Below are 23,619 nucleotides of genomic sequence, written 5' to 3'. Positions count from 1 at the left end.
TATTCGTGCCAGTCTCAACGTCGTCGAGCCCGCCGCTGACACTGCGGGGGGGGGGGGTGTTAGTCAGTAGCTATGGGCCTGCTTACTTGGCCCACGATAATTGCATGATCTGTCCCATGTTCTTGCGATGGTTGTACCAGCCAATCTATATATGTACTCCTTCATGTAACTCTCGACAATCAAGGAAACCATTCCACAAGTTCACACTGCAGATGGATAAGCCCTCACTTGATGCATGCCGCAACTGCCTGCGCCCGCTTCTTTCTCCATCTCTGGTCTGCTACACAACTCGGCCGGCCGGACTCCTCACAGACTGACACATGCAGCTAACTAATCACAACCCATTTAGCTTTGCATTGTGCACGCGAACACAACTCTACGTGCACACACTGCCGCAGCTTCAACTACATGGATGAACTGGAAATAAACATGACACACCACTAGTAGATAAAGGGCCGGGCCTTTAGTCCCGGTTCATAAGAGCCTTTAGCCCCTGTTCTGGAACCGGGACTAAAGGGTCGTTACTAAAGCCTCCCCCTTCAGTCCCGGTTCTTATACGAACCGGGACTAAAGGCCCTCCACGTGGCCCTGCCTAGAGGTCCACCTTTAGTCCCGGTTGGTAACACCAACCGGTACTAAAGAAAATTTTATGATTCTTTTTGAAAAAAAATTGAGTTTTTTTTATTTTCAAATTTCTGAATTATTTTAACCTCTAATCTCTAATCACCCCTCATCACTGCTCAATTTAACCTCTAATCTCTAATCACCCTCATCATTCCAAATCATCTAACTTCCCGGACGGTTACCCATCCTCTCACTACTCCAGCCTGAGCATGCTTAACTTTCGGGTTCTATTCTCCCTCGTTTCCAAGTCTGCACTTGTTGTTTTCCTGCCAATAGTAAGATGTCAATCCTATTAACCCTCAGGAATTTAGGTTGAGCATGAAGTCACACATTTCACTGTTTGAGTTTGAAACTATTGTTCTAAAAAACAATAATTACTCCCTCTGTCCCATAATGTAGGACGTTTTTTGACACTAGTGTAGTGTCAACGTCCTATATTATGGGACGGAGGGAGTATTTAGTAACACTAATATTTCTTGAATAAGTAGTTTGACCACAGTTTGACCATAATTTGACCACAGTTTGACCATAGTTTGACCAATGTTTGACCAGATTTGACCAAAATTCAAAAAAACTGAAATAATTATTTAGTAACACTAATATTTCTTGAATATGTAGTTTGACCATTGTTTGACCATAGTTTGACCAGATTTGTCAAATTCAAAAAAACTGAAATAATTATTTAGTAACACTAATATTCTTGAATTATTATTTAGTAACACTAATACTTCTTGAATAAGTAATTTGACCATAGTTTGACCAGATTTAACGAAAATACAAAAAAAACTGAAATTTGAGCATAACTTTTTTCCTTTTAGAATTTGAGGATTCTAAAAAATTTCAAACAGGCTGTAGGCCGTCAAAATCGGATGCGGATTTTCGTGCTGAACATTTTGATATATTATACGTTTTTTTCCAACATCGTATGCAAAAGTTATAGCCGATTTACGTTTTCTTGCAAAACATGTCCAAATTTAAATTTTTAAATTTTCCTAACTAGTAGATGTAGTAATATAACTACCTCTCGAAGGATTTTATTTTTTGAAGTTTTATCATTTTCTTTTGATTTTTTCAAAACAAAAAAGGCGATCCACCGGGGGGTGGGGGGTAGAGTTTGAAAATGGGACCTTTAGTCCCGGTTTGAGACACAAACCGGGACTAAAGGGCATCACACACTTTAGTCCCGGTTCGTGTCTCAAACCGGGACTAATTAAAGGTCTAATGTTTAGTCACGGTTTGAGACACAAACCGAGACTAAAGGGCATCGCACCCTTTAGTCTCGGTTCATGTCTTAAACCGGGACTAAAGGGCTCAGGTGAACCGGGACTAATGCCTTAGCCGCACGAACCGGGACCAATGCTCACATTAGTCCCGGTTCGTGACTGAACCGGGACTAATGTAAATATTGCCCTGTGACCAAAGCCCTGTTTTTTACTAGTGCACACACACACCTAAACAACAATGGTTAACACCAACAATCACCTCCTTAACCTTGTTGTGCTTTATTGGGAACTCCATGGCAACCTTCGGTATAGCCCCGGGTTGTCGTCGGCAGTTGCGTCGGCGAGAAGCGCCCGCTCCTTCTTCGGCTCGGTGCAGTCCCTCGAGTAATGCCCATACTCTTGGCAAGTGTAGCAGCGGACCTTCCGGATGTCGAAGTTTCTCTTCTTCTTGCCGGCGCCGCTGCGGTAGCGAGCAAGCCACTCCTCCTCCGTGAGGAGCAGGCGACTCCCACCACCCTGGTCGTAGTTGTTGGCGCCCTCGTCCAAATTGCTCCGGTCCTCCGCCATTTTGAGCCTTCCCACAAGCTCTTCCATGGACATGGTTTTAAGATCAAGAAGCTGCTCAATGGCAATAGCTACCTGGGTATACTTGGACGGCACAATGCGGAGAAGCTTCTTCACGACCTTCACCTCGTCGAAGTTCTCGCCGAGCGTGCGCAGCTTGTTGGCGATCCCATTCATGCGCATGGCGAGCTCATCGAGGGTCTCGCCGCTCCTCATGCGGACGGCATCAAACTCCTTGAGGGGAGTCTGCGCCTTGGCCTCATGGACGCGGGCATCGCCGACCCGCATGATCTTGATGGCATCCCATGCCTCCTTTGCCGTCGCCTTCACGGCAAGCGTGGAGTGCATCTCCTCCGGCACGGCTCGCAGAATTGCCGCAAGCGCCGCCCTGTCCTGGCTGAAGCTCCCGCCTCCCTCGACGGCGCCCCACACGTGTTGGGCCTCCATGTTCACCTTCATGATCTGCAACCACTCGAAGTAGTTCGTCGCCGTCAGCGGCGGGTAGACGACGGTGCTGCTGGCCTGGTGGACGACCTCCTGCTGCACCACCACCTCGCGGCAGCCACGCCGCGTCGGGCTCCGGCCTAGGCGCACCACCGGCGAGGCCGAGACACGGCGGTGACCCGGCAACGGAGTGCGCGAACCTTCAGTCACCATGGCTCTGAATACCAAATGTTGACCTTGCCCAGGAGAAACACACACAGACAGGAGGTAGAAGAGACACTCACGAACTTGGCAACACGCACACTTGTGCCTTTTTCTGTATTTCTTCACACTCTAAATGAACTGGATTACAAGGGATAAAATAGAGCAGCCAACACAAGCACTAGCTAGCATGCAAATACACCGGTCAAGCCACTAACGGCTTGACCCACTAATCTCTCCACTAACTGCTCACACGTACAGACTTTGAGTCGCTCCCAAGTTTCTGCAGATGGATAAGCCCTCACTTGATGCATGCCGCAACTGCCTGCGACCGCTTCTTTCTCCATCTCTGGTCTGCTACACAACTCGGCCGGCCGGACTCCTCACAGACTGACACATGCAGCTAACTAATCACAACCCATTTAGCTTTGCATTGTGCACGCGAACACAACTCTACGTGCACACACTGCCGCAGCTTGAACTACATGGATGAACTGGAAATAAACATGACACACACACACCTAAACAACAATGGTGAACACCAACATCCTCTTCGCGTCCAGGCTCGGGGGCTCCACTTCGCCTCAGTAGGCTCCTCGCTGCATCAGGTTTCGGGGGCATCTCCTCGGCACAGTCAACTTTATGCATCTGCCATCATCACAAGGCCCTCCACCCGACTGCAAGAGTTGGCCGGAGGCTCGGGAGCTACACCCACCTGGGTGCATCGCCGTTGAAGATTATCATCTTTGCATGGCTGAGTCTAGTGGCATATATGACGCGCCACAATTACTTTGTCTTTCACAGACACTGTGTATGCCTGCTGTATACAATAATACTAATGAATGCACTAGAACATGTAAGACATTAGTTCACGGTAAAACAAAACGTTAACATGGATGACAAACTTCTTGTAAACCTCATACAACATCAATAAAAAAAATTGGTCATTTCATACACTAGAACGCACGCATCAAGATAATTGTTAGACCTTGAGCATTAGAAATTATATTAAGAACTTTAATAGTATGAGAACACGACAATGTATATGACATTATTTATGGAAGTCACTGATTAATCCTCAGAGACATCATTTTTTTTATATTTTTCTCATATCTGTACAACGTACGATCTGAATTTGGCAACACAAAATGGATTTCTCAGTGATACGAGTTAGAGCCCTCTAATGAGGAACACCATATGTTGATGAAAATATTGTTATGAACAACTATGCAAACCAAATTATTAAGTAACTATACTTCTCAGAATAATAAGTTAGTAAAACATATTTTAAAAATTAAAAAGTTTGGAATAAATTTTATTAGATTTACATTTGGCAACAATAATGCACCTTAGTTGTGATTAAACCGTTTGATTTTTTTTAGTTGCATTGGGCGATAATAGTTTTAGCTCTGTTGACTCGAACAATGAGTGGGGGAGGCGGCGAAGATGACAGATGTCTCGCGCTTGTGATAAACCGTCGAGCCTGTTGGCTGCGTAAACGTCGTTCATAAATTGTTCATCGACACTTTAAACTCTGTTCGTATAATTCATAAAAAAGACATTTGCACCAATCAAAACATTTCTCGGGTAACTAAAAATGTTCACGCATTAAAACAATATAATTCGCAACATTATAAGAAAATGTTTATAAAATATAAAGCTCTATTCAATAATTTTATAAAAATATTCACAACTTAGAACTTTTTTTCATGTTTTAAATAATTTTTTAACACTTAGCAGATGTTTACACATTTTAGGAAAATATGCATGAAATTTCTTAATATGTTCAACGTGTGCAGAAGCACTTGCCCACAAAATCATCCGTCTAGTTCTTTTTTAAGATTTTAGTCTGTAATTGTTTTATGGGATGTGTGTTGAAATCTCTATTATACCCTCAAAAAAACAATTGCATGCCGAACTGATAAGTTTTGAACCGCTGGGCTCGCCATGGCTTCGGGAGGATGAGCATGATGAGGAAAGAGGCCCGGGTGGATCAACTTCGGCCTATAGGAAAGGAAAGAGACGGGGAGAGGACGAAACGGTTGACTGCTTCGGTCGTTTTGGGTCTCTTTCGATGGACCGGCCCGAGAAGCTTTTTAGATGTTATTACCTCGTGAAATATGGGTAAGGTGTCAAAACGAACAATTTTCTTTTGAGGGACCACTCAGAATCACCTGAATCGTGGGTTTTCGACGATTCTGAGATACACACTGATTCTCGCATGATTCTAAGCGATTCCTGAGCCAGAGATGAGTTCTTTTACATTTTTTATTCTCCAGATCGTGATTCTTCATAATCGAGTCAAGAGAACTGGCGCCTAGTTAGACACCAACAAATGGGTAATCCTCCTGCCTTGTCTACCATGTGAATGATTGATCGATCACTCCTACTATTTACTCCATATATCTATCTAGCAAAGGTTTACTACGTTGCGCCTTAATTACCATGATGTGATTTGAGGGTGATCCATGTGATTCAATTATATATGCCATAACCAAATCAAAATAAAATTTATACATGTCATAACCAAAACTAAAGGTCGTCTCACTCCTCATGATCATATATAGCAAAACAAATGCATGCATTCCTATCAGATCGACTTTCAAGCTAATTGAAAACCACACCTTCATACATTCAAGACAAAAAAATGGTCCTACGTACGTTGCAATAAAGTATTCCATTTTTATTTTTCCTACCTTAGCTAGAGAGATGGTCAAATTTATTTACTACTCCCTCCGTTCCTAAATATTTGTCTTTCTAGACATTTCAAATAACTACTACATACGGATGTATGTAGACATATTTTCGAGTGTAGATTCACTCATTTTGCTCCGTATGTAGTCACTTGTTAAAATGCCTAGAAAGACAAGTATTTAGGAATGGAGGGAGTACAAAGCTATCTCGATTGTCAAATCACTCTCACACCAGCGTCGTCATCGTCCGGGTACTAATCTAATCAACATACCAAGCTTGTGGTTGATGGATGGATTTCTGGATTCTGGTCCATTTCAACAATTTATGAGACGAGACCGGCTCTCCTCCATGGTCCTATATGTGCGTAGTGAGGAAGAAGGCGGGGGAAACTTCTTCATGATTCATCCTCTCATGATTGGCCACCCATGAGTGAGGGCAATGCAATGCATGGCGTGCCACAAACTGTCTTTCATGCATCAAGTAAATATATATATTCCGACTCGACTGATTGATAACCCAATCATACTACCTTTCCATACCCCCTTGCACAGGAACCACCTACCTATCTAGAAAGAAAAAGGTTGCCCATGCAATGCCGCAGGCATGACTAAACCGTGCAGTTCCTAAAGGCGATCCATCCACCAATGGTTGCAATCTAAAAGGCTAGCTTTATTTGAGTATTCCTCAACTTTGGATAATTCGAGTGGACAGCTAGATCGATGGAATCGCTCATGCATATGCATACACTATATATGTGCCCACTTGATAAAGTGAGGTGCCATGAGAGGACAATGGAATGCCCTACCACTGTGTATGGAGAAGAGAAAGCACCAACATAATCACCTTTTGTGCCTAATTAATCTAGTTTGTTTTCTCTGTGGATTTTGGGTCCTTCCAGAGACATGATACTAATCCTGATCAACAAAATGGAAACTGCATTTCATAGACAAAGATTAGGACAAGCTACTTTTAGAGGACCAACAGTATATTCACTTCACTTTGGCACTACAATAGTGCATGTAGATAAAGATTAGGACAAGCTACTTTTAGAGGGAAAGTGCTTTCTGAATCAGATAAAAGAAAAGGAATATGAATGAATATCTATCTAGTGTGTGTCAAACAGCAGTCGCCGGAGATAGAATACACTAGCGCATACAGGCTTTATATATTCTCGTTAGCCACTTTATTCCGCACGCTACACGTATCCAAAGAAGAAGAAGGATGTTTCTTTACATGCACACCAGCACCACCGTGTATGGTATGGCATGGAATGTAGTGGAACAAAGAAATATGTTGGATGAAAGCAATGCCGCATCTGCCGCTTTGTTGTCTTCCATTCTAAACTGAGTTCTTTAATTATTGAGGGGAAGCTTCTGAATGTTCAGAGTATCTATCCACTCCAATCTTTCTTATTTTTTCTGATCCTCTGAGCACACAAAAGGAAATTAATTTCAGGGTAGTACGTGTAATAGTAGCATGTCGCCCTTGGCGGAGAATTTCCATGCATGGCATGGTCATAGGAGCATGTCGCCCTTGGCAGGGAGGCGCTTGTACAAGTTCAAGGGTACAGACGGCTGCTTGCTCCGGAAACTGGAGAGGAGGTACAGCCTGGCGGCAAGGGCTGATGTGGAGTACGACGGCCACGAAGAGGTTCAATAACGGATCGGCGGATCAACAAATACCAAAGATGATACCGAGATACGGACCCGTGGGAGCCATTAGATCTCAGATCAAACGGCTACTAGGAGCTCTTGAACATTTTGCAGAAAAGTCATCAAAGAGTCTCAAAATTGCGCGCAGGTACAACAGACTTGAGATCCAACGGCCTAGAAGCCTCTATCACGGTAGCATATGAAGTCCGGTATCACCTGAAACTTTCCCTAAAACCTTGATGTCTAAGTGTTTTATAATTTGGAAATCCAAGACATCCTTTTTGATTATTCCTTTTCTTTGTTTTAGCATTATATATAGAATTTTTTACTATTGCATTTTGTTTTTACATATATAATTCTGTTATGCCTGAGATCCGTGTTATAAGTTGTGAAAGAAATGGATATTCGATTTGTCTCCCATGTACAGTAGCGCACAATTTATTAGTGTAGTTAGGAGGAGGCGGTGGCCAGCAGTTAGAATGCTCGTAGCCGGTAGCGCCATCAGTCAATTGATCAACCTGCTTGTGAATGAAGTAGTGATTGGATGCTCTTGGGATTCATGATCATGATTGTACTTCCTCCTTCCGGAATTACTCGTTTAAAAAATAAATATATCTAGATGTATTTTAGTTGTAGATACCTCCATTTTTGTGACAAGTAATTCCGAACGAAGGGAGTACCAAGCAGCGACGTATGTTTTCTTGCCCACTACTGTACTCGCCTCACCAAGTCACCAAGCTGCATGTGTTGCTCTGCCTTGTTCTTCGTTGGAATGGACGGCGGTGGTTCCGCCGCTGCCATCGCCGAATCAATGACATGCCATATCCTGCCTTCCACTGCAACTTGGCTCGATCGAGTTGAGACGTCGCTCCCTCCCTCCCTTCTTTCCTGCCAACAGAGTCATGGATGCATGCATGCCCTGGTCCAGGCGCAGGCCAGACCAACCGTGAAGTACGTACTATGCCAGGTAGCTAGCTATAAGGGTGGTACGTACTATAATGATAATGATAATAACGTGGTTGAGACCATGAATGGTATAGATAGGATGACATGCTATTTCCATCCTGAAATGATAGACCTATATAAAGGATATGTTACGTATTCGCTGTTGTAGTATAGTAGCATGGTTATTGACATCATCCAATCCCAAAAGATAGGATATGATGATACGTACTAGCTAGTAGGAGTAATTCCAAGCATCACCAAGTCATGCATGCGTGGACTCTCCATGCACGCACTTTCCAAGTAAGATCAGTCTCGCCGCACCAAAAATATGTGATGACAAAACCAACTGACGTGGAAGTTATCTCTTCTTTTCTCGACTCACCAAACCATCCATTTCTAAAAAAAATAAGTAACTACATTAGGACCTCTATGTAGTTCACCAAAGGAAAAATAATAATTAGACGAATATTTTTAAAAAAAAAATTGTATGCAGAATAGGCCATAGGTAAAATTCCTATGGTCTTCAATCCAATCCTACAAAACCAAGAAAGTAATATTAAAAGAAGTCTTTTTTTTGCGGGAAATATTAAAAGAAGTGTAGGAAGAGGAGCCAACTAAGATTGATACACATGTCATGACAAGGGTAAGTACGTTTTCAAGATTGTCTAGGCTGAAAATGATACACATAGTACTCCTGGTAGCTAGCTAGCTACTTATCAAGGAGGAAAGTGCACATGTCATGAGAAGCACTGCGTGAACAAGAGATAGACACGGCACAAGAGAGAGTAGGAACATGTGACGTATGTTTATGTAGATAGGGAATAGGGAACTTCGGTCCATTTGGATGCAGGCACGATATATGATATCATGTTCGTCACCTTGTCACAGCTAACGTTGCTACTGCACGCACGTACGACGCATGGGTCTCGATATAAGAACGTACTGGACGTCGTACGTAAGCAGGTCGTTCATGCATCCGACCCCATGTACGACAAGTGCATGTGTTGAGGCAGCAGGTCAGGTATCCTGCACGAGAGACTGACTATCTAGCCAGGATGAAATGACGATGTTCGACTATGCATTTATACACTTATATCTTTTGCTCCATTAGAGCATCTACACCGTGCTCCCCCTAAAGCCCGGACAGACTGCTCGGTTGCTGACCGATTAGAAAAAAATGACCTAAACGGACTCCTCATGACGACCCTATACGTCAGGGCTGACCGACACCCCTCATAACTAGCACAATTTTGTGGCGGCCCGGGCATGTCCGTCGTGTCGGATTGATGGTGGGGTCCCACACAAAAACACTTGAAAACCCAATGGTTTGATGGGCCTCTCCTCCTCAGGAGGGGGGGGGGGGGTGGATGCCATATGGCGCGCTCCCGCTCGCCGCCCGAGATCCAAAGTCCGGCTATTTAAGCCGGACGGTGACCCCCAGCCCTAGCCGCATCAAGTTCACTCCCTCTCCGTGCTGCCAGTCCGAGGCACCTCCACTTCCCTCCCTCTCTGCTCGCCGACCACCGACAACCATGGCCCGACAGAGGGTGACCACCTACGTTGTGTTCATGCCGGAGCGGCTTCTCCAGCTGCTCTAGGAGATCCAGGACAGGCGTGAAGCTCGGATCGCAGCCGGCCGGCCTCCGGACTCGCTGAAGACGAAGGAGGAGGAGAGGGAGGTGGCAGAGCAGGACGCACCCATGGAGGAAGAGGACACCATAAAAGAGACAGAGCTGGAGGAGGAGGCGGAGGCCGTTGGCTTCGCCATGGAAAAATATCATGGCGGAGTTCGAGGCGGCCCAAGCTAGGTGGGCCAAGCCTGCGGTTGAACTGGCCTCCACTGTCTTCTCTGCCTTCTTCTTCATTTGACACACCTGCCTTTGCGTAGCACGGATGCGACCTCCTCTGGGTCCGGGTCCTTTGGGACGACGAACATCGTCTTTGACTCCTCCCGTGGCTTCATTACGACGGCGGACTACAAAAATGGGAGGGGGTGGTGGCGATTGGGGCAGAGGGAGCAATGAAGAGCAAGGTTTCGCTCAGGAGGACGGGGCGTGATTATCCTAATACGCAGGCCTTGGGTGTCGCTTTGGTTGGGTCGGTGTTGTTGGACTCCGACATACTAGACGTCCTAACACCTCAAGTTAATTCCTATTTGTGGATTTTTTGATGTCCGGACTAGTCCAGATATTTTTATAAGCTGCATTGGATGGGGTCCAAACATTTAAGATCGATTAGATGATGAACGTTGGAGTTGCCCTTACCATGTCCTTCTCTCGGACAAGAAGTAGAGTCGACATATCTTGCCAAGGCCAAATCATACGCAGCGGCACCGGCAAAATGCATGGCATGGATGACACCATGGAATTGGCTAGTCCTAGCCAGTACTGCTCTCGTCTTCCATGTGAATCATTGGTCGATCAACCCTATAGTCTTCCTATCTACTAGTAGTAACAGGGCACGCTGGGCCTTGGCAGCATATGAGATCGATTCATTCACTGGTAGAAAAAGAGGCTTCCGTCCAGCCCCATTAGTCGCGAAACTGTAGGAACCGCGACTAATGAAGTCTTTAGTCGCGGTTCGGCAGACGAACCGCGACCAAAGGCCTGGGCCCAGGGCGCTCGGTGGCCAGCTGGTGCACGTGAGGGGCTTTAGTCGCGGTTGGCCAGGCCAACCGCGACTAAAGGTGCGCAAAGGCCTTTAGTCGCGGTTGGCCAGGCCAACCGCGACTAAAGCTCCTCCCTTATATATACCAGTTCAGCACACTCACTTAGCCATTTGGTGCCACTTCTCTTCACAAGCTTCACAAGGGGGTGTAGGTTTGCTTTTGGTTCCTCTTATGCACACAAGGTGTTTGATGAAATGCCCTAAGAGGGTGAAACAAACATGATATGAAGTGTTGGAGCCACACTTGAGGTTCCTCATTTATTTTTTCCTCCTCGATCGCGGTTAGCAACTTGAACCTTTCATGCATGTGTGAATTATATTACCCGTGAATGGATCATGTGAATTATATTACCCTTGACGAAACATTTTGAATTGAATTAGTTTTATTTTTCTGAATTTTTTGATATATTATTTGTATTTTTAACATTTTGAATTGAATTAGTTTTATTTTTCTGAATTTTTTGATATATTATTTGTATTTTTAGAATTTTGAATTGAATTAGTTTTATTTTTCTGAATTTTTTGATATATTATTTGTATTTTTAACATTTTGAATTGAATTAGTTTTTTTTTCTGAATTTTTTGATATATTATTTGTATTTTTAGAATTTTGAATTGAATTAGTTTTATTTTTCTGAATTTTTTGATATATTATTTGTATTTTTAACATTTTGAATTGAATTAGTTTTTTTTCTGAATTTTTTGATATATTATTTGTATTTTTAACATATTGAATTGAATTAGTTCTATTTTTCTTAATTTATTGATATGTTATTTGTATTTTTAACATATTGAATTGAATTAGTTTTATTTTTCTTAATTTCTTGATATATTATTTGTATTTTTAGAATTTTGAATTGAATTAGTTTTATTTTTCTAAATTTTTTGATATATTATTTGTATTTTTAAGATTTTGAAAAAGAAAAAGTATTTGGAAAATACCTTTAGTCGCGGTTGGCCTGCCCAACCGCGACTAAAGGTGGTTGCGCGCGGGAACAAAAAACCCGCCAAAAAAGTCCTTTAGTCGCGGGTCGCCTCCCCAACCGCGACTAAAGGTTACCCTTTAGTCGCGGGTCGCCTCCCTGACCGCGACTAAAGGTTCTCCTTTAGTCGCGGGTCGCCTCCCCAACCGCGACTAAAGGCCCTTTAGTCGCGGGTCGCCTCCCCAACCGCGACTAAAGGGGGGGGGCTATAAATACATGCGCCCGACCCGTCGCCTCCATTTCTCCGCTCTGCCTCTGCCGCGCCGAAGGCCTGCCGCCCTCGCCCTCGACGCCGCCCGCCGTCGACCTCGCCCTCGACGCCGCCCGCCGTCGCCCGCGCCCTCGACGCCGCCCGCCATCGCCCGCCGCCCCCTCTCGCCCACGTACGGCGCCCGCCGCCCCCTTTCGCCCTAGTACGCCGCCCGCGCCGGCCTCCCTCGCCCACCACCGCGCCGCCCCGCGCCGGAGAGGCCTCGCCACCCTCGCCGGCGGCCGGCCTCGCCGGCGTTGATCGAGAGAGAGAGAGAGAGAGCAGAGAGAGAGAGAGAGAGCAGAGAGAGAGAGCAGAGAGAGAGAGAGAGAGCAGAGAGAGAGAGCAGAGAGAGAGCAGAGAGAGAGAGCAGAGAGAGAGAGAGAGAGAATTTTGTGATTTTTTTAAAAATAATTGTGAACATTTTAAATAATGCATATTTTCAAATCCACACCTCAGAATGTCTCGTCCACGACTCTGTGAATATGGATCCAAAGCTTTGGGGCGGCATGAGAAGAATGCTGCAGAAGTAATTATTTTCATTCATTTGCGCTCTATATCGATCGGCCTATTTCGTTCATTTCCTAATATCAAGTAACTAATTAATAACTCTCTTGTTCATTTAATTTTCTTTGCCTCGTAGGGTTTGGAGACGGTTCGTAGATACAAAGGTCGGTGAATTCAAAAAAGAGCTAGAATTCAAAATGTTAAAGGCTAAGAATGCTGGGGATATTCAGCCACCGGAGACCAATCTATGTGGATACTATGTCTGTGAGATGATCCGGAGATACACCTCTGAGCGGGTTCCGAGTGATACCAATGCTCAGAGGAATAACCTCCGGTGGATGCTTAGTCCAGAAGCTCGCTTCCGACCACTTCAAGAGGAACTAGCTGGATGGTTCAGCAGGGAAGTCCTCCATCCTAAAGGAGAACACTATTACGAGGACGTAGAACTTTATATGCATTAAATCATGTATGGAAACTTGTTCAAAATTGTATATGGTCATCCGATGATATTGAATATATATTGTATATTCCTCTTGAATTCTTTTTGGTTCTAATTTCAAATTTATTTGAAATTGTACATTCATATGCATGTATGTAGTACCGTAGAATATATGAAACTCCTTCAAAATTAAAATAAAGCACAAAAGAAATAAAACAATACAAATTAAACAGAAAACAGGTTTAAGGGGGGGGGGCTAAAACCCTAAACCTGCGGCGGCCTTTAGTCGCGGTTGGCCAGAAGAACCGCGACTAAAGGTCCTCCGCCCCGACGGCCACCTGGCGCCCACGTGGACGGGCCTTTAGTCGCGGTTCTTAAGCAATCGCGACTAAAGGGGGGGGCCTTTAGTCGCGCCCGTTCGGTCGCGGTTGCGCAACCGCGACTAATGGCAGTTGCGAACCGCGACCAAAGGCCCTTTTTCCATCAGTGATTCATCTAGGTAGTTGTTCAATTATATGTGTGGCACCCCCAAAACTATGAGGCGGGCCACCTCCTCCAAATGCATACGTGCATGCATGTGTAGTATCTTTCAGATCGAACTTCAGGCTAACTAATTGGAAACCAAAAGTTTTGGCAATGCTGTCGGTCCTCCTCCAAAAGTTTTGGGATGTTACCCATAAATATGACACCGCTTGTAAAACGACACCTGAACGAATGTTAACACCAAACACAAGGTAGTATGACGTTGCACAAAGTACCACTCGCCTCGTTTCATATTAGTTTTATAGCTGATTTATTACAACGTTACGCATGAGACGGAGGGAGTTTTCAGGCCAGTTCTTTTGATAGCTTAATTAAATAATTCAAAGGTGATTGATTGACGATGGATGAGCGACGAGGGAGGGCAACGCATGGTGTACCACGCACCCACTCACGGTTTTTCCAACGTCGATCGATTGAGTAATATATTCCGACCGAGTGACTGAGAGCCCAATCAGACAAGCTTTCCATTCCTTGCACTGCAACCACCTACTGACCTACCTTGAAAATGCATGCTACTCTATGAAATGAGTGAAAGAAAAAGCTCGCCAATGCCATGCCGCGGGCATGACTAATCCGTGTAGTGCAGTTTCTAAAGGCGATCCGATCCATCCATCCATGATTGATGTCGCTTTACTTGAGCATTCTACAACTTTGGATAATCCGAGTGGACAGCCAGATCGATGGAACCGTTCATGCATATGCATACACACTATATATATGTGCCCACTTCACCACTTGATAAAGAAAAAAAAAAGAGAGAAATGATTGGACAATGGAAGGCCCTACTACCGTACCACTGTATATGTATAGGAGGCACCGCCACACCCACCTTTTGTGCCTAATTAATCTAATCTCATCAGCTGCCTCCGTGGAGTTGGATCCTTCAAGAGACATGCTAATTCGAACAAGGATTAGGACAAGCTACTTTTAGAATGCTACTCGTATATACTCCACCTTGATGCTGCATTCTGAATAAAATAATGGAATATGAATATGAATGAAACAACAGTCGTCGAACATGGAATACACTGCTAGCACAGTGAGGCTTTATTTATTCCCGTTAGCTTTGTCGACCAACTTTATTCCGCACGCTACACGTATCCAAAGAAGAAGAAGAAGAAGAAGAAGAAGATGATGATGATGATGATGATGATGAAGATGGACACCGCCCATGGTGTCTGACTAACTGGTGTAGACACAGACAAAAGTGAAACAAAAAAAATATGCACACCGCACCGACAAAAGCACGGTATGGAATGTAGTGGAACAAAAAATATGTTGGATGAAAGCAATGCCGCATCTGCCGCTTTGTTCTCTCCCTTTTAATTATTGATGGAGACGAAGCTTCCGAATGTTGAGAGTATCTATCCACTCCATTCCAAGCTTTCTTATTTTTCAAGATTCTCTGATCACACAGACAAAAGTGATCGATTGTGTAGTGTAGTGTAGTGTAGTAGTAGTAGTAGTAGTGAATATATATGTACTGTAATTAATTTAGATAACCCTATGCAAAAAAACAAGAGAAGAGAAGAGAAGAGAAGAGGAGATCATAGGAGCATGTCACCCTTGGCGGGGAGGCGCTTGTAGAAGTTGAATGGCACGGACGGCTGCTTGCTCCGGAAGCGGGGGTGGCGGAGCATGAAGAGCCCCAAGACCACGGCCACCACCTGGAACGGCGTGATGTAGAGCACGACCGCGACGATGAGGGAGAGCGTGATGAAGATGGCCGTGGCTCTGGGGTCGCGCCAGCTGAGCAGCGACTGCGCGCGCTCCCCCTGCATGGCCAGGTCGCCCACCACCGTCTGCACCCGGCCGGCCACGCTGCGCAGCCGGTCGTACCGCATCCGCACCACGTCCGACGGCTTGGACGTCGGGAACGTGTCGAACTCCTCGTCCAGCTCGTCCGGGTGCGCCTGCTCCGCGTGCGACAGCACCGTGTCCATGTGCGGCGGCTTCCGCGGCCGCCGCCGGTAGTTCCACACCCCGATCATGAACAGGTACAGGAACACCGTCGGCAGGATCAGCTCCGGGTAGCACACCAGTATCAGAAACAGAACGTGCACCAGTATGGTCGTCAGCGGGTTCTTCCACTTGCAGATGCCGTCGAACCACTTGCCGACCGCGACCACGCCGGAGAAGAGCGACGTGATGCGGTAGAAGTTGGCCTTGCTCCGCCGCAGGCTGAACATGTGCGAGTCCACGTCCAGCATGTACTCCACCACCTCCCGGTGCAGCGGCGGCTCCGACCGCCCCAGCCGCGTCGCCACCATCTGCATCGCCTGGAACCGGAGGTAGTCCAGCTGGAGCACGGAGATGGGGTTGCTGTAGTGCATCTTGGGCAGCAGCGGCCGCCCGTACTGCGCCAGCATGTTGGCCCACGCCGTGCACGTGAACCGGACGGCCAGGTGGAGCTCACCGGTCTTCTTCAGCCCGCCGGGGGTCAGCGCCATGAGCGGGTAGTAGTGCGTGTACACGCGGTCGGACTCGAGGGTGGCGAGCCTGACGCGCACCTTGCCGATCCTCTGGTCCTTTCCGTCGCTATGGTGGAGGTGGTTGTTGTCGAACACGGCGACGGTGATGACGGTGCTCAGGTCGAACACCTCCCAGGTGTACTGCTCGTTCCACGCCGGCGCGGCCGTGCCCAGCAGCGTGCGCGTGCGCACCCACTTGGACCCGTACTTGGCCACGCAGTAGGCGCTCTTGTTGCCGCCGAGGCCGCGCGCGCTGAGGATGCCCACCTCCAGCACGCCGATGGCGCTCTTCCGCAGCTTCTTCGCCGCCGGCTGCAGGTCGCTGCTGTAGTGCGTGGACTCGTCCAGCACGTGGTACGCCGTCTCCAGGCTCATCCTGAGGTGGATCTTGCTGGCGAAGGTCTTGGAGTGCTCCCGGTGCTTGGTCCCCGTCGTCGCCTCCGCCGCCGCCTCGTCCACCGTCATGCCGCGCGACAGGTTGAACCACTTGGATGGTATAGACTTGGCAAGGTCGTTGCGCGGCACGTACGGCGACGCCACGGGGATGATGATGCGGCCGATGGGCTCGTCGCGCCCGGCGGCGACCTTCTCCTCCACGGTCACCACCAGCGGGTCCTCGAACGGCTCGCTGGCCACGAACATGAACTCCTCGTTCCACGCCTGGTTCGCCGACCCCTGCGGCTGCCCCGGCCGCGTCCGCCTGATCTGGCTGCCCATCTGTATCTTGGCGATGGTCGGCGCCAGCGACCGGCCCTTGTCGGCGGCGATCAGGTCCTGCGCCGCGATGACGGAGACCTTGAGGTAGATGAGCTTGGGCGAGTAATACACCTTGGAGCGCGTGTTGGTGAGCCCCTCCCGCGAGAGCGAGTGCGCGTCCGAGTGCCACGCCTCCGGGAACGCCTCGTCGGCCTGCGTGCCGATCCAGACGGCGAGCATGATCTCGCCGAGGGGGTGGCCGTGCCGGAACCGCTCGCCGTGGGCGTCGGCGAGGCTGTACCACTGCGGCGCGAGCGGGCTGTCGGGCGGCAGGCGGCTGGGGATGTCGGACATGTCGAAGACGACGCGGCCGACGAAGTCGTCGCGGAGCGTGTCCTTGTCCATGACGATGACCTCGAGCTGGCTGGCCTGCAGGTGGGCGCCGGAGAAGGCGAACGTCTGCCGCCACACCGGGTTCTGGTTCTTCTCCAGGTGCCGCGTGACGCCCTTGAAGTTGCCCAGCTTCACCTCCACGTACGGGTCCAGCGCGCCGGTGAGGTCCATGGAGGGCAGGTCGCGCGCCTTCACCACAGTCACGTAGAGGTACGACATCGGCTCCACCATGTCGTAGGTGGACGCGATCTTGGCCGTCCCAGAGCGCGGCCCCATCTTGGCCGGCAGCGGGGGCTTCGTCTCGGTGAGGCCGTACTGCGAGCCCGGGGGCGCTGCCTGGGCAGGCCCGGCGGGCTTCGGCACGACCACCGTCTGCCCCGCTGGCGGGGGCGGCGCCGCCATGGCGTGGAGCGTGTGGCGCCGAGGCTCGTTGCCACCACCACCTGACGAGGCCGGAATGGAGCGGAACTCGCGTGTGTCGTGGCCGCTCTTCCCCTTGGTCTCTGCCGCCGGCCCTCCCGAGGCAGAGGCAGCTGCGGCTCCTGCGGGCGCCTCGCCAGAGAAGACGTTCCGGACCATCCTCTCGGGGTCCAAGCTGGCGGCGGCGGACTGGGAAGGCTGCTGCTGGTTCTGCTGCTGACCACCGCCCGTGTCCATGGCCGGAGCAGCAGCAGCATGGTCCTGCGCGACGCGATCGCCGTCCCGCCCGTCGGGGACGAGGTAGAGCCGGAGCGCGATGTCCCCGGAGACGCGGGAGAAGAGCCCTCTTTTATCCAGCGGGAAGCGCTGCAGGAAGGCCTCGTCGGGCGAGCGAGCGACGGACTCGCCAGAGACGCGGACGCGGCCGAGGAAGACGTGGGGGCGGAGCGCGTTGTGGTCGTTGAGGCTGCGGTCGTGCTGGACAGACACGTCGACGGTGAGGGCGGCGAGGCGGGCCGGGTCGCGGACGTCGAAGACGAGCGTCTCGTTCCACTGCGGGGAGAGGTCGCCGGGCCGGGTGGCCGTGCGCTGGCGCTGCCCGTCGAACTCCACCTCCACGAACGCGTTGCAGCCGGCCGCGCCGTCCTTGGCGGACAGCTCCGCCGCGTCCGCGACCTCCACGGCAAGCTTCATGGTGGCGGCGATCGGGGCTGTGAGGTATGGATGTTCATGTGCTGTAGGATGGCCGGGGTTTGGGAGGACGGCCGGCCATGGATGTGCTCTGCTGCGCTCTGGCTCGGTTGGTAGGTGCTCTGTTTTGGGAAAGAAGCGAAGAAGACGGGCGCGTGTCTCGTAATAGTGTCCCACTATTTATAATACCGATAATCTTGAGGGGTTGGTTGTTATTTTATTTTCTTTTGGCCTGGGCGGTGGTATGTAAGATGGGCCCACGGGTCAGACCAATGTCGACGATCGTCGGCGGGGTTTATTGGTTGCTTTGGTTGCCGTCACCATATATCTTTGGGACAATTACATTTGAGCCCCTAGTTGTGTCACACCCGTGTGTTTTGTCCCTAAATTCAAAAAATCCTCGTTTCTGTCCGAGCTCGTTTGCTCTTCTTATGTTTTTGCCTTTTGACCGTTTGACCGTAACTTTAAAAACTTCATAACGAATTCATACTAACTCAGAAAAATGCATATAAGATATCAAAATGTCCGGAAAAACATCATCTATATGTGCATGTCATTTGCATTCATGACAAAAAGGGCATTCATGACAAAAGACATCATATGAGCTCAAACTGAGATAGGGACTTTTCAGTACTTTTGTCATGAATGCAAATGGCATGCACATATAGGTGATGTTTTTCCGATCATTTTGATATCTTATTTGCATTTTTCTGAGTTAGTATTAATTCGTTATGAAGTTTACAAAGTTGCAGTCAAACGGTCAAAGGGCAAAAACATAAGAGGAGTAAACGAGCTTGGATAGAAATGAGGGTTTTTTGAATTTAGGGGCAAAACACACGGGTGTGACACAACTAGGGGCTCAAATATAATTGTCCCTATATCTTTTGCACGCGCTATTCATCCATTTGTAGTTCTAAATGAACAGCACTTTGTATCCATATGTAAAATAGCTGCATAGCTTTTTTTAGGGGAACACACTTCACTTCATTGATCAATAACCAAGCTCACATCGTTAATTAGGGAATCATAGCTGCATAACAGGTCACTATGATGATTGTAACACTAGATTACCACCTTAGGACATCTCTAGCCATCCCAAAAGTTAAATATGAGGGCTAAACTTTTAATTTTGAGGAATTAAACGCCATCTACCGCATCTTGACAACGTTTAAATCCCCCCAAAATAATTTTTCGTTGCCCGTAAATATGGTCTAGGAGACGCAAATCTTATTATAAATAGGGAAGAGCTCGCGCCTCCGTCACCCTTGTCGCTGTCGGTAAATCCCCAGCACACCCTGCTGCCCATGCCGCCTCCCCTATCACTCTCCCGCCGTCTCTGAATAACATCTAGCTTTTACGTAAGGCTGGATCTCTCAAGATAAAACGTAAGACTGGATATATATGCCATAACATTCCAAAAAATGTGTATTCTTGTGTTTTTAATTAAAATCATCCAAACTATGGGTGTCCTAAAGTAGCTGGTTTCTTCTTTAGAAATGGTTGATTTGGTGAGTTGAGAAGAGAAAAGATGACTTTTGCGTCACTCGGTTTCGCCATTCCTAAACTGAGTCTGATTGCAAATTCTTGGTGCGATAACTATGATCTTTGTTGGGAAGTTTGTGCATGATTTGGTGATGTTTATAGTTACTCCTATTAGCTAGATTTATATCCTATCTTCTGGGATGGGTGACGTCAATTAGCCATTGTATCAATAATCAATCATGGAGCATATGAAAATAACAATAATGGGGCACGTACATATCCATATGTCCGCTTGGTAGGTGGGCATACCGTGCTATCATACTTATAGCATGCATGGTCTCTACCTATTATTATTATTATCATGGGGAGAAATGAACCAATAATTCTATAGAAAATGGGATGGTGATAACTAGGGGTCGGATGTCAAATGTAGCACATCATATCAATAATTATTAGGAGATGTGGCCCCAATCTCAATACAAATAATCTTCCAAACTCAAAAACTAAAAGAAAAATCATATAATATATTGATCATAATAAAATAAGAGAAAGGTTGGTTAATTAACGTCGAACTACTGCCATGAGCAGCGAAGGACTTAAGACGGCACTGATAATGTATGGAGTGGCACCAAGAAATTAAGTGTTAGCAATGCTCAACCGACACCTACGATACCAGACACACCTTCTTCTTCTTTTTAAATACTCCTCGGCCGTCTTGATTTCTTGTTAAAATTGCAGTTACCCGCGCATCCTTCTAATAGTTATATGAATTAATGCAAAAAGATAAAATAGTAGTTACATGAATACATATTTAATTATGTAGCTATCCATGAATTGAGGTACTCACACCACTATTTTGGTATTTAAAATTTAGGAGGGTTGGTATTGGGTCCTGGAAATAATAGACAAAACAATTTATCAAATCTAATCTCATGGAAAGTTCTTCGTTACTATGGCAACTATGTTATACACCGAATCAGTGAATCACACAGCAAGCATGATCAACCCTCCGCGATTTCTAGTATGTCATGCACAGAATCTCTAGAAAAAAATAACATTGTGTTTTTCTTGTGGTGTAACTAAATAATGTCTAGCGTTTACAAAGGACTCGATATATATGATATATTTTTTTTTGCAAGGTTAAACTTGTGTTTTTAAAATTATGCAAACTATAGTTGTCCAAAAGGAACTGCTTCTATTTTTATAAATGGGTGGTTTGGTGAGTCGGGAAGAGAACAGATGACTTTTGTGTCACTCGATCTTGCCAATCCTAAATGGTGTCCAATCGCAGATTCTCGTTGCGATAGGACTGTGATCAATCTTTATTGGCAAGTCGATGCTTGGAGAGTTTACACATGCATGGTATGGTTATTTTTTGGAATTATTATTATTAGCTTGTATTTTATCCTATCTTTTGGGATTGGGCGGCGTCAATTAGCCATACTATATATCAAGTATGAATAATGGAGCACCTACATACATATCGTCATAATCTCTATATCAATATATATTTTTGGTGGTTGGATATAGCATGTGATCATGTGTATAAGAGCATCTCCAAAAGATGCACTAGATAAGCCGCGCTAATCTTCAAGAGGAGGAGGACACCGCAATGATCCTAGCTATGAACGTCAATAAAAAGCCAAAGTACGGTGTTTGATTTTCGGTCGTCAGAATCTTGGAGGGAAAGGATCGATGCCCACAACAGATTGATGATGAACTATTTTGTAGAGAATCCCACATACCTCGAGTCCTACTTTTGGCTCCGTTTTAGGATGAGCATCGAGTTGTTCAAACACATTGCGGGGAAACTGGCGAGCCATGATCGGTTTTTTCAGCAAAGGAGGAATGTCGTCGAAGAACCAGGGCATAGCACCTTTCAAAAGGTGACCGCCGCTTTGCGTATGTTGGCATACGGTATTCTGGCAGATCTAGTTGAGGACCAATTGGCCATGCGTGAGTGTCAAGTCATCATGTGTGTCAAGCGCTTTGCAGTTGGAATTGTGCAAGTGTTTGGGTCGGAATATTTGAGAGCTCCCAATGTTGAAGACAACGCAAGGCTTTTGGAGATGAACAAACTCGCAGGTTCCTAGGTATGCTTGGCTCAATAGATTACATGCATTGGAGTTGGAAGAACTATCCTAAGGCATGGCATGGACAATTCCACTGCAAGAAAAAGGGTTTCACTATAATTGTTGAAGCGGTGACCGATCATCAGACTTGGATTTGTCATGCTTTTTCGGAATGCCTGGATCTTGCAGTGACATCAATGTTCTTCAACGGTCACCACAAATGAATAGGACTGCAAATGGTGAAACTCCACTGGTGGAGTTTGTCGCAAATGGCCATACATACAACTATGACTACTATCTTGCAGGTGACATCTACCCAAGGTGACAAACATTTGTGAAGCCGTTGACGGCATCGAAAGGTAAGAAAAATCTTGATTTCCACAATGCTCAGGCAGCGGCTAGGAAATATGTGGAGAGAGCTTTTGGGATTTTGCAATCTCAATTTGCTATTGTGAGAGGTCTGGCTTGATTTTGGGATCAAACGATCCTTTGGTACATCATGAACGCTTGTGTGATCAGGCATAACATGATCATTGAGAACAAGCATGGGCAAGATTTAGACTATTCCCAGTATGAGTTGATGGGACATCCCGTACGAGTGCGGAGGAGGGCTACGAGGGTGAGCCGCTTTGTCGCCTCCTATCATGCGATTCGATGTGCCGAAACACATGATGACCTTCAGAAGGATCGAGTTGAGGAGTGGTGGTCATGTAATGGGCGACAAAACTAGTTTGATGTTCTATGTTTGTTGTATTTTGACTATTTGTTGCATTGTTCATGAACTATTTATTCTATTGAAGATAAACTATTTGTTTGAGTTGTAATAATAATTTAAATATTTATTGTTGATTTATTTTGTGTGTGTTTGATCTTCTTGGTTCTATGTTGAGTGTGAAATGTTGTTTGTGCTGGGGGCGCACGCTGTAATTTAGCGCGCCTACTGAAGTGCTACCTGTGGCGTGCAATATATAGCGCTTCTGCTAAAGCAAAACACTAGCCCGACACGCTAAAACACTTTTTTGGCACTGCAAAAAAAAATTAGTACGTCGCACATCCGCGCGTCTGTTGGAGATGCTCTAACATGCATGGTCTCAACATGTTATTGTCATTATCATTCGGAGAAATGAAGCAAGAATTCCATGGAAAATCCGCATTTGATAACTAGGGGGGCAGATGACAAACAGAACACATCATATCAATTGTTATTAGGACATGTGACCCAAGCTCAATAAAATTAATTGTCCAAACACAAAGGTAGCTTAAACTAAAAGGAAAACTGAATATAACCTTAGTCATAATAAATCATATTAAAAATATGATTAATTGAATCGACCAATACTTCCATGAGCAGTGAACGACAAAAGACGACGTTGATAATATATAGCACCGACGTATTGAGTTTTGGCTCAACCGGCTCCTACGATGCCAGGCACTTTTCGCAACCTACCTAACAATATAGAATATGAGGTATAGTATATATTACTTATCAACAACCTTAATCTTTCGTACCATTTTCCTCTCTAAATCACATATGTTGGCCCTTAACGCTACCTTTCATTTGTTGCCTTTAGTAATATGAGTCTCAGTTATCTAGCCACACATGAATTATGCTAATCACACTCCTAAGAGTGTTTTCATATTTATAATACTGATTATTTA

General features: G+C 46.5%; 1 protein-coding gene across 1 annotated transcript; it reads right to left on the bottom strand.

Moving 5' to 3' along the window:
- Positions 1–14,748: 14,748 nt before the first annotated feature.
- LOC123191233 (FT-interacting protein 4) lies at positions 14,749–18,554 on the bottom strand. The gene has a single exon (XM_044604048.1). The coding sequence runs from the start codon at positions 18,407–18,409 to the stop codon at positions 15,284–15,286; it is 3,126 nt and encodes a 1,041-aa protein (XP_044459983.1). The 5' UTR covers positions 18,410–18,554; the 3' UTR covers positions 14,749–15,283.
- Positions 18,555–23,619: the final 5,065 nt, after the last annotated feature.

Source organism: Triticum aestivum, chromosome 2A, assembly GCF_018294505.1.
Source record: "Triticum aestivum cultivar Chinese Spring chromosome 2A, IWGSC CS RefSeq v2.1, whole genome shotgun sequence".
NCBI lineage: Eukaryota > Viridiplantae > Streptophyta > Magnoliopsida > Poales > Poaceae > Triticum > Triticum aestivum.
This window is presented reverse-complemented; position numbering and strand designations above follow the sequence as displayed.